This window comes from Pelophylax lessonae (genome assembly GCF_965119305.1).
Source record: "Pelophylax lessonae genome assembly, chromosome: 4".
Classification (NCBI taxonomy): Eukaryota; Metazoa; Chordata; class Amphibia; order Anura; family Ranidae; genus Pelophylax; species Pelophylax lessonae.
The window spans coordinates 61,976,499-61,991,293 of NC_138771.1; the positions used below are offsets into that span (position 1 = coordinate 61,976,499).

At 40.0% G+C, this 14,795-nt stretch overlaps 1 protein-coding gene across 1 annotated transcript in view; it reads left to right on the top strand.

Moving 5' to 3' along the window:
• The first annotated feature begins 311 nt into the window (after window positions 1-311).
• The window catches only part of SERINC4 (serine incorporator 4), a 133,132-nt gene continuing 118,648 nt past the window's right edge, over window positions 312-14,795 (top strand). Inside the window, exons 1-4 of the mRNA XM_082254919.1 lie at window positions 312-418; window positions 686-856; window positions 7,322-7,489; window positions 10,762-10,937. Of these exons, the coding sequence (XP_082111045.1) occupies window positions 770-856; window positions 7,322-7,489; window positions 10,762-10,937 (431 nt within the window). The 5' untranslated portion in view covers window positions 312-418; window positions 686-769. The remainder of the gene's footprint in view (window positions 419-685; window positions 857-7,321; window positions 7,490-10,761; window positions 10,938-14,795) is intronic.

Below are 14,795 nucleotides of genomic sequence, written 5' to 3' on the forward strand. Positions count from 1 at the left end.
TTATATTTTAAATGCCATGAATTTTGCCAGTGTTGGAGAATATGGAAATGTATCTGGTGTGAACAAGCCCTTGCTTGCACATATTTTATTGTGCTCTGCCGGCATACAACTTGTGCTATGGCTTCAACATTGAGATTGCCGTGTTGAAGAGATTGTAGGTAAGGTTGGCATGAAATGTAAGTAACTGGCTTTGGATAAATCCTATTTAATGTACTGAGCCTTCCACAGCCCTCCCCCTGCTGTCCTGGTAAGACTCACACTGAGTGCCAAGTGTAAGTCGGAGGCTTATCTCTTATAGCATTGCATGTTCCCTACAATCTACGAGATGGCTGCTTGAGGTGAAAAAAACAATTCTTCATCTACCTAGAAGTAAGAAAATGCCGGTGGAAGGAGGATGGAATTGTTCATAGTGGATACTGTAAGACGGGCCTTGTTTGGAATCCTGACGTGGTAGGGGGGTAAGTACTACTTGCTGAGTTCTTCAGTACTGGGAAGACTGTCAGGATTGAATTAGACTATGTTCTACCATATTTATATGTAGTCTGAAGAATTTAAAATAGTATCTATTGTCAGTTGCTTAATGATTATGGGTATATTATTAGACAGAATTGATATTTTTAGATGCATTTTGTTCTTTACCATAGCACATATGTTTTTACAGAGAAGGGATGTTTTATTGCTACAGGTAGACATCCCACCAGGAACCAGAAGATGTTTTTATCTGAGTAGCATAACGCTGTAAAGAACCCTCCACAATTCATTTATAGCTATGAGGCTAATGGATGAAACCGCTGTCCGCAAAGCCTTGAGAAGAAACAAGCTATGCACCGACTTTATAAATTCAGCCTCGTATCAGGTATATATATGTGAGCTAATATCATCATCTGGATCATGTATATGATGCTTAATCTGCTTATGACAACAATATACTTATACGTGTTGACAGGTCAGGTGAGCCCTATTGGCAATAGGGCGGGCTCCCAATGATGCCAGCACTGTGCAGTACAGTAGCACATGATGAGGAGCCCATCTTATCGGCCTTGAGCATCATGGCCCATTTAAAGTGCATGTGTAATGTGGTTAAAACCTTTATATTTTACAATGATATCATATTTAACCACTTAAGCCCCTCAAGATTTTACCCCCTTCCTGACCAGGGGGTATTTTGCGATTCGGCACTGCGTGATTTTAACGGACAATTGCGTGGTCGTGCGACGCTTTACCTAAACGAATTTTAACGTCCTTTTTTCCCCCACAAACAGAGCTTTCTTTTGGTGGTATTTGATCACCCGTGCGATTTTTTGATCATTCGCTATAAACAAAAAAATAGCGTCAATTTTGCAAAAATAACAATATTTTTCACATTTTTTTATATGAAATTCCCCCCAAAAAAAATGTAAAAATCAAAATTTTTTAACATTTTAGGCCAATTTGTTTTATGCTACATATTTTTGGTAAAAAAAAATCGCACAAAGCTTATTTTTATTGGTTTGCGCAAAAGTTATTGCGTTTACTAACTAAGGGAAAGATTTTTGTCATTTTTGTTGTTTTTTTAACACGTAATGGCGGCGATCTGCGATTCTTTTTGCTGGACTGTGACATTGCGGCGGACAGATCGGACCCTTGACTGACATTTTTGACACTTTTGGGGTTAACAGTGACATTACTGCAGTAATCAGTGCTATACATATGCACTGTTACTGTAAAAATGACACTGGTAGTGAAGGGGTTAACTTTATTTGAGAGGGAGGGGCTGTGTGTGTCCCTAGGGGCGTGATTCTTACTGTGATTGGCTGTGGCTTGAGGTGAAGGAACAGTGATCAACAGTCCTACATAGTAGAACCGTATGATCACTGTTCTTACACAGGGGAGAATGACAGGCGGCTTGTTTACATCAGCCGTCTGCCTTTCTCCCGCTGTCACGGACGATCGCGAGTGCCCGGCGGACATCGGGTCCGCCAAGCATACGCGCAGGGGGGTCCGTGACCGAGGGGGAGCGGGAGCGCGCCTCCGGCGGCGCACGCTCGCTCCCCGTAGCCCCACAGGCTAGTGACGTACCCATACGTCACTTTGCCTGTGAGGGCCTGACCGCCGCAGTATATGTACTTGCGGCGGTCGGCAAGTGGTTAAAGTATAACTCAAGGCAAATTTTTTTTTTTCAATTTTGGATAGAGTGGAGAGGGATTAGAATGCTGTCTGTGCCCCTCGATTCACCGTCTCTATTTGTCCTGTTTGCCATTATTATTAAAAATGAATGTAAAAAAAAAATCCCAAATTTTAGGTCAGTACCAGAAAAGCAATATTGGGGAAATCTTCCAATGGGACACTATTTCTGGTGATCAGATAATTAATTTGAAGGGATTTCCTCTCACTTCCTGTTTTGGCCTTGGGACAGGAAATTAAGGGAAATCTCCCCGAATGGGGCACAGATGGCAAACAATAAACTGACCCTCCATTACTCTATCCAAAATGGAAAAAAAAGTTTTGCCTATAGTTCTACTTTAACCATATGAAGACTAGGCCTTTTTCTGACATTTGTTGCTTACAAGAAAAATATTTTTTTTTTTTGCTAGAAAATTACTTAGCAACCCCAAACATTACTGTATATACACAGTATCTCACAAAAGTGAGTACACCCCTCACATTTTTGAAAATATTTTATTATATCCTTTCATGTAACAACACTGAAGAAATTGCACTTTGCTACAATGTAAAGTAGTGAGTGTACAGCTTGTATAACAGTGTAAATTTGCTGTCCCCTCAAAATAACTCAACACACAGCCATTAATGTCTAAACCGCTGGCAACAAAAGTGAGTACACCCCTAAGTGAAATTGTCCAGATTGGACCCATTTAGCCATTTTCTCTCCCCGCTGTCATGTGACTCATTAGTATTACAAGGTCTCAGGTGTGAATTGGGAGCAGGTGTGTTAAATTTGGTGTTATCGCTCTCACTCTCTCATACTCTCATACTGGTCATTGGTAGTTCAACATGGCACCTCATGGCAAAGAACTCTCTGTGGATCTGAAGAAAAGAATTATTGCTCTACATAAAGATGTCCTAGGCTATAAGAAGATCGCCAAGATCTAGAAACTGAGCTGCAGCACAGTGGCCAAGACCATACAGTGGTTTAACAGGACAGGTTCCACTCAGAACAGGCCTCGCCATGGTTGACCAAAGAAGTTGAGTACATGTGCTCCGTGTCATATCCAGAGGTTGTCTTTGGGAAATAGATGTATGAGTGCTGCCAGCATTGCTGCAGAGATTGAAGGGGTGGGGGGTTACCCTGTCAGTGCTCAGACCATACGCCTCACACTACATCAAATTGGTCTGCATGGCTGTCATCCCAGAAGGAATCCTCTTCTAAAGATGATGCACAAGAAAGCATTTGCTGAAGACAAGCAGACTAAGGACATGGATTACTGGAACCATGTCCTGTGGTCTGATGAGGCCGAGATAAACTTATTTGGTTCAGATGGGGTCAAGCATGTATGGCGGCAACCAGGTGAGGAGTACAAAGACAAGTGTGTCTTGCCTACAATCAAGCAGGGTGGTAGAAGTGTCATGGTCTGGGGTTGCATGAGTGCTGCTGGGATTGGGGAGCTACAGTTCCTTGAGAGAACCATGAATGCCAACATGTACTGTGACAAACTGAAGCAGAGCATTATCCCCTCCCTTTGGAGACTGGGTATTCCAACATAGCGAACCCCAAACACACCTCCAAGACGACCACTGACTTGCTAAAGAAGTTGAGGGTAAAGGCGATGGAGTGGCCAATCATGTCCCCAGACCTAAACCCTATTGAGCATCTGTAGGGCATCCTCAAACAGAAGGTGGAGGAGCGCAAGGTCTCTAACATCCACCAGCTCCATGATGTCATCATGGAGGAGTGGAAGAGGACTCCAGTGACAGCCTGTGAAGCTCTGGTGAACTCCATGCCCAAGAGGGTTAAGACAGTGCTGAAAATTAATGGTGGGCGCACAAAATATTGACATTTTGGGTCCCATTTGGACATTTTCCCTTAGGGGTGTACTCACTTTTGTTGCCAGCAGTTTAGATATGAATGGCTGTGTGTAGAGTTATATTGAGGGGACAGCAAGCTTACACTGTTATACAAGCTGTACACTCACTGCTTTACATTGTAGCAAAGTGTCATTTCTCCAGTGTTGTCACATGAAAAGGTATAATAAAATATTTTCAAAAATGTGAGGGGTGTACTCACTTTTGTGAGATACTGTATATATATATATATATATATTTTTTTAGCAGAGACTATAGAGATTTAAATGGTGGTCGTTGCATTATTTTATGTCACACTATATTTGCGCTGTGGTCTTGCAAACGCTATTTTTTTGGTAAAAAATACACTTTCATGAATAAAAAAAACAAAAAAACATTAAGTTAGCCCCATTTTTTTGTATAATGTGAAAGATGATGTTAGGCCAAGTAAATAGATACCTAACATGTCATGCTTTAAAAATGCGCACGCTCATGGAATGGTGACAAACTAGGCTACTTAAAAATCTTCATAGGCGATGCTTTAACACTTTTTACCAGGGGCGTAACTACAGGGGTTGCAGGGGTTGCAATCGCTACCGGGCCCCATGCTCCAGGGGGCCCGGTAGCAAACCAGTGGGTGAACTTCTAGGATCTCAAAGGTCACACTTGCGACCGGGCCCTGGCATTTCACCACTGTGGGGAGGCCCCAAGATTGCAGGAAGGGGGCCCACTGCAGAACTTGTGAAAGGATCCTGATGCGGGACCATAATAAAAGGCCATGCAATGAGAGTAAAGAGCCCCAGGATTAGTGGGAAGAGCCCCGGGCTTGAAGGGAAGGGCCCCGGCCAGTGGTCTGGGGGGCCCTTCATGGTTTCTTGCATCGGGGCCCTGAAGGTTCTAGTTACGCCTCTGCTTTTTACATGTTACCTGTTTAGAGTTACAGAGGAGGTCTACTGCTAGAATTATTGTTCTCGCTCTAGCGATTGCATCATTACCTCACATGTGTGGTTTGAACGTGGGAGCGCGGAGGAATGAGGCACTTTAGAATTTTCCTATTTTTTTCTTATGTATATTTTACTTTTTTATTTTTTATTTTTTCACTGTCCCTTTAGTTTTTTCTTTTGATTACTTTTCTTGCTGTCACAAGAAATGTAAATATCCCTTGTGACAGTAATGGACAATGGCAGGTACTCTTTTTGTCGGGATCTGGGGTCTTTAAGACCCCAAATCTCTCCTCTGTACTTGAAAGTATTCAAAACGCCAAAATCAGTGTTTTTAAATACTTTCAAATTTTTAAAACTGGCGCCTTTAAGACTCCAGTAAACCGGAAGTGACGTTGTGACGTCTCTTCTTGGTTACTACATCGGAGAACCTATCAAAAGTGAATCCGGCTTTGTTTGGGTCTCTCTGGATGTGCCCTGGTTGCCCTGGTTGCTCGGGTCTCCTGGTGGGATGGGGAATCTCGGGCAAAGCAGCGGAAGGTGGTGGGAGGTGGGGCATCCCCTCTTGCTGCTTGTAATACCAGCCGAGCGGCTGCTTAGCTGCATTGGTTGTTATTACAAGAAAGCCGACCGTTGGCTCTAAAAAAGGGTACTGGGGTAACGCCTGTGGCTGTAGGCATGTACCCCCCGGTACAACCAGTTGAAGCAGAATGACGTACAGGTACATGATTTTGCAGTAAGTGGTTAACCCCTTACTGCCTATTGTAACATGACAGCTGGGTGTGACCCCTAACACTCTGGAAGGACATCATATGACGTTCTTCCAGGATCATGTCTACTGGACACAGGTAATGACAGATCACTGTATCGGCCTGCTATCAGTACCATGTGATCGCTGTGGCCAGTCACAGCAGATCACATGACAGTTGTACATAATACGGAAAGGTTTCTTCACAGTAAGAGCTGTGAAAATGTGGAATAGACTCCCTCCAGAGGTGGTTCTGGCCAGCTCACTAGATTGCTTTAAAAAAGTAATATAAATGGATACTAATATTTATAGGTAAAGTTGATCCAGGGAATATCCCATTGCCTCCCGGGGGATCAGGAAGGAATTTGTTTCCCTGCTGTAGTAAATTGGATCATGCTTTGATGGGGTTTTTCGCCTTCCTCTGGATCAACTGAGGGTAAAGGCTTGTGTATATGGGATTGTATGGTTTGGTTTTCTTTACTGTTTTTTGTTTTTTATTGCTTGAGCCAGGTGGACTTGTGTCTTTTTTCAACCTCACTAACTATGTACCTATATGTAACTATAATGAAAGGCTTTGTTTGATGCCTTTCATTGTGTACTACTGTGATGAGCTCTGCGATTGGTCACAGTGATTACATGGTACATACAAGGCCAATCACAGCCCATCTGAAGAATATGATTAGCTGTGGCCAATCACAGTTTAGTGAATGAATAGTTTTCATTCAGAAAAATGGTTGGTTATAACTGTAAAATTCACAGTTATAAGCAATCCTAGTGTAAATTTTTTTCTCCAAAACATTGTGCTAAAAATTTGCCATGCCTCTTACTATATACCATGGACTGTCTACTTTCCAAAAAGGGGGTCATTTGGGGGACTAAATAATATACACTGATTTGGGTTATTTTCACCAAAGAAATGTAGCAAAATACATTTTGGCCTAAATTTATGAAGTAAGATTATTTATTAGCAAAATATTATAACAGAAATTAAGAAAAAAAACATTTTTTTCAAAATGTTTGGTCTTTTTTCGATTATTTAGCAAAAAAAAAAACCCAGCAGGGATTGAATAAAAAAATCTCTATTTGTTTGGAAAAAAAGGATAAAAAATTAATTTGGGTACAGTGTTGCATGACCGTGTAATTGTCATTCAAAGTGCGACAGGTACTAACATTTATAGGTAAAGTTGATCCAGGGAATATGTGATTGCCTCTCGGGGGATCAGGAAGGAATTTTTTTCCCCTGCTGTAGCAAATTGGATCATGCTTTGCTGGGGTTTTTTCGCCTTCCTCTGCATCAACTGCGGGTATAGGATTGTGTATATGGGATTGTATGGTTGGGTTTTCTTTACTGTTTTTTTTTTTTATTGGTTGAGTCGGATGGACTGGTGTCTTTTTCAACCTGACTAACTATGTAACTATGTCTCTATGTAACTATGTAGCACTAGCAAATTAAATCAGGTTATTGCTGGCTCTACGTAGTCAATAAATGTATTTTGTGTAACACAGCTATTAGAGTTGATTTTGTTTTTTTTTTCATTAGAAAAAAATCTGCTTGCAGGCCTTAAATAAATTGAATATTATTATTTTTTCATTGTATGTGTGTAACTCTGATCTAAATTGTTCTGATTTTTAGATATTTTGTTGCTGTGGACCTTCCCCGTGTTCGTTTTGCTGCGCTTGCTGCCCCAGCATAAAAGTGTCCACCGGTACCAGGCTCATGTATACATTCTTCCACATTCTGGCCTCCACTGTTTGCTGCCTCATGCTTTCCAAAAAAGTGTCAGAAACTGTCAAGGAACATGTAAGTAGCAGGAATTATTCCCCAATGGTCTGGATACCAGATAATATTCATTTAGTGTTTGGTGGGCTGGTCCTCGGGTATGGCAAATGATTACAAGAGTACTTTCCAAAGTGTTGGAAGTGTACTCTTAAGCCTCGTACACACGCAACGAATTTCCGCCAACCGGTCGTCCATCTTTTGTCCAGAGTGGTGTCTGTTGGTTGGAATGTGCTCTAGACTGCACACGAATTTTTCCCGCACGACAGAATTCTACTTCAGAAGTGATGTCATGTGTTGGATTGCTTTCTTTGTGTTCTTTCATCTCTGAGCATGCCTAGTCTTGCTCATAAGATTTTTCCCCATCTAAATCGGTACTAATGAGACGAAAATCGGACGTGTTTTGACGGTCGACAAACATTTTATATCCTGCACACCAGGATTTTTTCGGCCGAAAAGTCGGAGTCGGTTGTCGGAAGCATCATACTAACAAGCCGAAAATCGGCAGATCGGTCGTCGGACGAAATTTCCCGGCCAAATTTCTACTTGTGTGTACGGGGCTTTAGGCTCCATTCACACCAGAGCGTATCACTACTGTAGGTGCTACACATCTGGGATCAGGATGTGGTGGACTGCACTATGGGAATAATATTGGAGTGGATTTACTAAAGGCAAATAGACTGTTCACTTTTCAAGGGAATTTTCCCCAGAGCTTAAGAGGAACTCCAAGCACCTATTAAAAAAAAATAAAAGTCAGCAGCTACAAAAAGTGTAGCTGCTGACTTTTAAATAACAGCCACTCACCTGTCCTAAGGTCCAGCGGTGAGCTCACCGCAGCCGTCTTCTTCCTCCGTCCTCCCTCGGCAGTGCCGGCATCTTCACTATGGGCACCCGGCTGTGACAGCTTGCGGCTTCACAGCCGGGCACCCACTGCACATGCGCGATTCACGTGGCGCATTCTGTATTGGTGGTTGCAGTCTTCTGGGACCTGTCAGTGTCCCAGAAGACTGCAGGGGGGGAGGGAGGAAGACCTTCTGTTGCCAGTGCTGCGGCGCTAGGAATGGAAGTGGGAGCAGGTACCTGACAAAATCGAGTACCTGCTCATCCCCTGCTCCTCAAAAGTGCCAAATGTGCAGAGACTACATTTTTTCGATGATTTCAATACTTCTACTCCAATATTTTTTTTTGTGCTGCATAGTTACTCATTACTATTATAAAAATTACCACTGCCAGAACAGTAGATGGCAGGTTTCATGAAGCTCAAAACATGAGTATTATCAGCGCATACGAAAATAAAAGCTACTGTATGTATAAATAAAAGCTGCATTTGAAATAATAAAAAACAATATGATGTTCAAACTTTTGACTTCTTTCTTTAATAACTACATAACACAGTACTTGTACTTTTACTTTCAGTACTTGAGTAGCAATTTTTTTTTCAAAACTACTGGTACTTTTACTTTCAGTACTTGAGTAGCAATTTTTTTTAAAAAAACTACTTGCAATACTTAAATACAAAAAATGTTGAATACTTTAGTACTTCTACTCAAGTCACTTTTTGATCGAGCACTTCCACTTCTACTCAAGTCACTTTTTGATCGAGCACTTGTACTTTTACTCAAGTATGGGTTTCGAGTACTTTATACAACTCTGCAAATGTGCAAGAGGAGCGGGGGACGAGGCCTTAAAGCGGAACTTCCCCTTTTGGGTGAAATTCGGCTTTGGTGAAATTTCCCTTTGTTAACAATACCCAATCTCTTGCAAGGAAAGTTAAAAAACAGCCTTTTTGTGTGCACATGATTGGATGATGGAAGTGAGTTTGACTTCATTCACTAAACTCTGGGGCAAATTCCCATGCAAAGTGCAACTTCCCTTGCAAAGTGGCCAGTCTATTTGCCTTAAGTAAATAAACTCAGTAGACTTAGGCAACAGCAGTAAATGGCAATCATTGGAAAAAGTTTGTTTAAAAAGGTCCTGCTTGTTTGGGTCCATGTAGACATTTTGGAGAAGACAGTATACTGATTGGTAGATGGCGGTACAGGTGGGTGGTACATGTTACATATTGACTCATATCATAGGTCATTGGATACTAGAAAGATTAGGGTCCATATACTAAAGGCAAATAGGCTTTTCACTTTGCAAAGGAAAGTTCCGTTAGCTAAGTGAATGGGGTAAAAATTTACTTTGCAAAGAATACCCAATCATGGAAGGAAAAGATTGAGCAAGGAAAAAGAAAACATTTTTTTTTTGCACATGAATGGATGATCAGAGCTTCACCACATTCACTAAGCTAAGGGACTCTTGCAGTGTGAAAATTCTCTTGCAAAGTGAACAGCCTTTAGTAAATCAGTTCCAATATGTTGGTGGTACACAAATGACCAAAGTTAAAGTAGAACAGAAGGCAAACCTTTATTTTTTTTAATATTGGATAGAGAAAGGAATGGTTACTGACTGTCAGTTGTTTTTGCCATTATGGAGATTTCCCTTCACTTCTTATCCCATAGCCATAGCAGGAAATGAGAGGAAATCCCTACAAATGAAGGGAATCCCTTGGGACCCCCAGGTCCCCATTGGGAGACATGCCCTCTATTACTGGGAACTACCCAAAAGCTTCTTTTATTTTCACATTAAATGATAAGTTTGGCCTTTAGTTTTCCTTTACTTTTCTAGAACACTGTAAATATATAAAAATACCGCGCTAATGTCCCAACGTGCCGCTGCAAATATATTTTTAAATTTTTCAACGCACATTTGTCCTTTTGTGATGCTAGCTGCTTTCTTTCATTAGCGCTGCACATATATTTTCAATTTTTCTAGAACACTGACTGTATCAGAATATTCTTGTCTATAATTTGGATTTAGGAAGACTGGCTATGTCTTATAAGGCTTGGTTCACACTTCTGCAGTCTGCTTTTGATCTGTTTCTGCAGAGCATTTGCGGTGCATTTAGCATTTTTCACATGCAGTTTTTATGCATTTTTCATGCGTTTTTTTATGCGCTTTGCATTTTGTATGTTTTGGGTTTTTTGGGATTAAAAAATGCAAATCGTGGCAAAATTGCGGCAAAAATGCACTATATGCTTTTCTGTAGCATCTCTATTGAAGTCTATTGAACCAAAAATGCACCGTTTTGAAAAAAGCATACAGTAGATCTGAACGTGTCCCATAGGAAGCCATGCTAAATGGACTGTAGAGCGATTCTTCAAAAAGCAATAAAAAACAGGTAGGTGTGAACCGAGCCTAAATGCCAATGACTCAGTGTCTGCCTTGTAATATGTCTGTTTTATTGCATACAGGTGCCTTGGATTTCTCTGCTGTGCAAACATTTGCCCGGATCAGACTGCGATAGTCTTGTGGGGTACACAGCTGTGTACAGAGTCTGCTTTGGGACCGCATCTTTTTACTTCATCCTGTCTGTTTTCCTCTTCAATGTGAAATCTACACAGGAATTCAGGGCCATCGTTCACAATGGGTAAATTACACCATTTTTATTAATTATTTCATCATTGTAGTGTCACTGTTTTTCCCTGTTAAATGATTTAGGCCAATCGAATGCTGCTCAGTTTTTACCAAAATGCTACTAGTGATAATAAGGCATTGTTGGGGATAAAAGGAAGAAATGAATGGCAGACTGTTGATTGCAATGAAAGTTCAAAGCAAAAGGTTTACTCAATTGCCTGCCTCCAACCCCCCTTTCTTTCCCTAAAAAATTGTAAGCTTCAAGTAGAAGTAAACAGAGCTTACAGAATGCTAGGAACACCCCTCCCTTCCCCCTCCTCCAAAAGTAATTTTGTAATTACAATGGGATGCTTAGGAGCTTGCACTGCATTGCCAGAAGGAGAGGAGGTCCTATTCTCTTCTATACCTAGAAGTACCAGGTAGGTACTTAGGTGGGCAAATGGAGGGCAGAGGAACAATTGAGAGGTGAGGACAAACAATGGATGTGGAGAGGGGGATGCATGCCAGCCAGAGATGTATAGTAACGAAGTAGAACTACTTAAGTACTGTACTTAAGTACCGAAATGCGGTATCTGTACTTTCCTAGAGTAGAATTTTTTTCTCCTACTTCTACTTTTACTTCACTACATTTTTTCGATGATTTCGATACTTCTACTCAAGTATTTTTTTTTTGTGCTGCATAGTTACTCGTTACTTTTAAAAAAATTACCACTGCCAGAACAGTAGATGGCAGGTTGCATAAAGCTCAAAAAAATGTGTATAATGTCATTTGTAAATCAGCGCATACGAAAATAAAGGCTGTGTATAATAAAAGCTGCTATACCAAATCTTTCCAATAAAAAGAAAATATGAAACAAACAAATAAATGGTGCTACAGCGCTTAAAGTGCATCAAGAAACTACTAACAAACACAGGTTAATCATTTGAATAAATCATTTGAAATAATAAAAAACAATATGATGTTCAAACTTTTGACTTCTTTCTTTAATAACTACATAACACAGTACTTGTACTTCTACTTTCAGTACTTGAGTAGAAATTTTTTTTCAAAACTACTGGTACTTTTTACTTTTAGTACTTAAGTAGCAAATTTTTTGAAAAAACTACTTGCAATACTTAAGTAAAAAAAATGTTGAATACTTTAGTACTTCTACTTAAGTAACTTTTTCTGCGAGCACTTCCACTTCTACTTAAGTAACTTTTTGATCGAGCACTTGTACTTTTACTCAAGTAGAAATTTCGAGTACTTTATACAAGTCTGATGCCAGCATGGGCAAAGCAGCTTAATGTTAAAGTGAAACTTCAGCCAAAACTTTCTTATATTTTTGGATAGAATATAAAACCTCCTTCAAGTTTTTGCTGCTGTCTATGACTCCATTTAGCAGATCCTCACTAGTCATTATTCAGCAGAACAAAAATTAAGTGGAAATTTAAAGTTTTGTAAATGATTTGGACTAGTGCACAAAGCAAGGTCCATAAAGACATGGATGAGCGAGTTTGGGGTGGAGGAACTTGACTGGCCTGCACAGAGTCCTGACTTCAACCCAATAGAACACCTTTAGGATGAATTAGAGGGGAGACTATGAGCCAAGCTTTCTTGTCCACATCAGTGCCTGACCTCACAAATGCGCTTCTGGAAAAATGGTCAAACATTCCCATTTACACACTTCTAAACCTTGTGTACAGCCTCCCCAGAAGAGTTGAAGCTGTTATAGGTGCAATGAGTGGGCCAACTCTATATTGAACCCTACGGACTGGGCCGCCATTAAAGTTTATGTGCGTGTAAAGGCAGGAGTCCCAATACTTTTGACAATATAGTGTATATATTGGCCATACCCATTAGATCTACAATAAAGTTATGTAAAATGGCCATATCTATTAGATCTACTATAAAAATAAAAATAAAGAACATATCCAACAATATAGATATAGATAATGGCCACACCCATTAGATCTGCCATTTGGATATGGATAATAGCCACACCCATTAGATCTACAATAAAAATAAAGTACATATCAAACAATATAGATATAAATAATGTCCACACCCATTAGATCTACAATATAGATATAGATAATGGCCACACCCATTAGATCTACAATATAGATATAGATAATGTCCACACCAATTAGATCTACAATATAGATATAGATAATGGCCACACCAATTAGATCTACAATATAGATATAGATAATGGCCACACCCATTAGATCTGCCATTTGGATATAGATAATGGCCACACCCATTAGATCTACAATAAAAATAAAGTACATATCCAACAATATAGATATAAATAATGTCCACACCCATTAGATCTACAATATAGATAAAGATAATGGCCACACCAATTAGATCTACAATATAGATATAGATAATGGCCACACCCATTAGATCTACAATATAGATATAGATAATGGCCACACCAATTAGATCTATAATATAGATATAGATCACAGGTATTGTATTAAAATTCCCAGAGGTCCGAACTGCATTTTTTTTTTTTTGCACTGCAGAGAATGCATTAAGGTAAAAAATCTTAGGCCCTTACAATCACTTTATGGTGGGTGGTTGAAGAGACAGAAAAACCATAGTGCAACCACCTATATTTACTGCCCCCATCCACAAGTGTAAATGAGGCCTAGAGTTTTTATTTGGGTAATACATTTAGTGTTGAAAAACTCAGGTCTGTTTCATACAGGATTCATATTGAATAAGAGCAGTGTGAACAGTAAGCTTTGACAAAGCATTTGCAGAGCTTTCAGCAAGCTTTGTTGAAGTTTTTAAAGTGCCATTAAACTCCAGTTTGTAAATTGTGAACACAAATCCTAATGGGAGTGTTGAGTGTCATTTCAAAGTGTTACTAAACCCAGGACCCAGGATATTCACTATATCGGGTCTCCCATAGTACACAGAACATGGAAATATAAAAGTTTTAGTAAATATAAACAGCTAAATACCATTTCTCATCAGCATTTAGAGCAGTCTTGTGACTTCTTTCAGTGTCTGGTTAAAGCTTGTAGGAGGAGTTTTCATTCTGCTCTGATTGTCATATGAGGTTGCAGAACCCCTTACCCTCTGCCTGGACAGTGCCGATTGGCCCTGTGTTGATCACATGCACTCCCATCCCAAGAAAAAAAACTCTCTAGCAATACACACCAAAATGAGCATGTGCAGCTTGCCTCCAAGGCTTTGTTCTATAAGGAGATGGATTGGGGACAGTGGAAGAAGGGGAGGATCAGAGAAGATAGGATCAAACAGCGTTTTTATACAATGCAGAGGATTAACCCCTTAGGTTCCACAGTGAGTAGAACTAGCATGCTTTACTGCATATACAGACTGATTTTACTTTTATAGGTTTAGTAACTCGTTAAGCAAGCTGTTAGCAGGTTTCAGCAGACTTTCAACAAGCTTCAAGAAGTTCTGAAGCCTGCTAGCAGCTTGCTTAAAGTGGCAATCAGCACTCCCCTTAGGATCTGTGTTCAACATTTACAATCTGGAGCAGAAAAGCTTCAACAAGCCTGCTGAAATCCCTGCAAATGCTTTGTCAAAACTTGTTTTTCACACTACTCTTATATAAGCGGAAATCCCTTGTAATATAGGATAAATTAAAGAAAATTGCTTCATTTTTATTTTTCCTAGCTTTTCCCTAAATAATAAAAATGCACTTGCATCAGAGTATCCTGCACATCATTGCTCTGGACTGTCTTACAGTGACAATAGGAGACCATATGTATGAATTGTGTGTCTGCACAACACCTTGTTTCTTTAATCATGTGATGTATATAGCAAAGTGACAACAATGTGAGAATACAATTTGGAGAGAGTTGTCACCCTATAACAGGAAGTGTCCGAACAAGAAATTTCATGAGA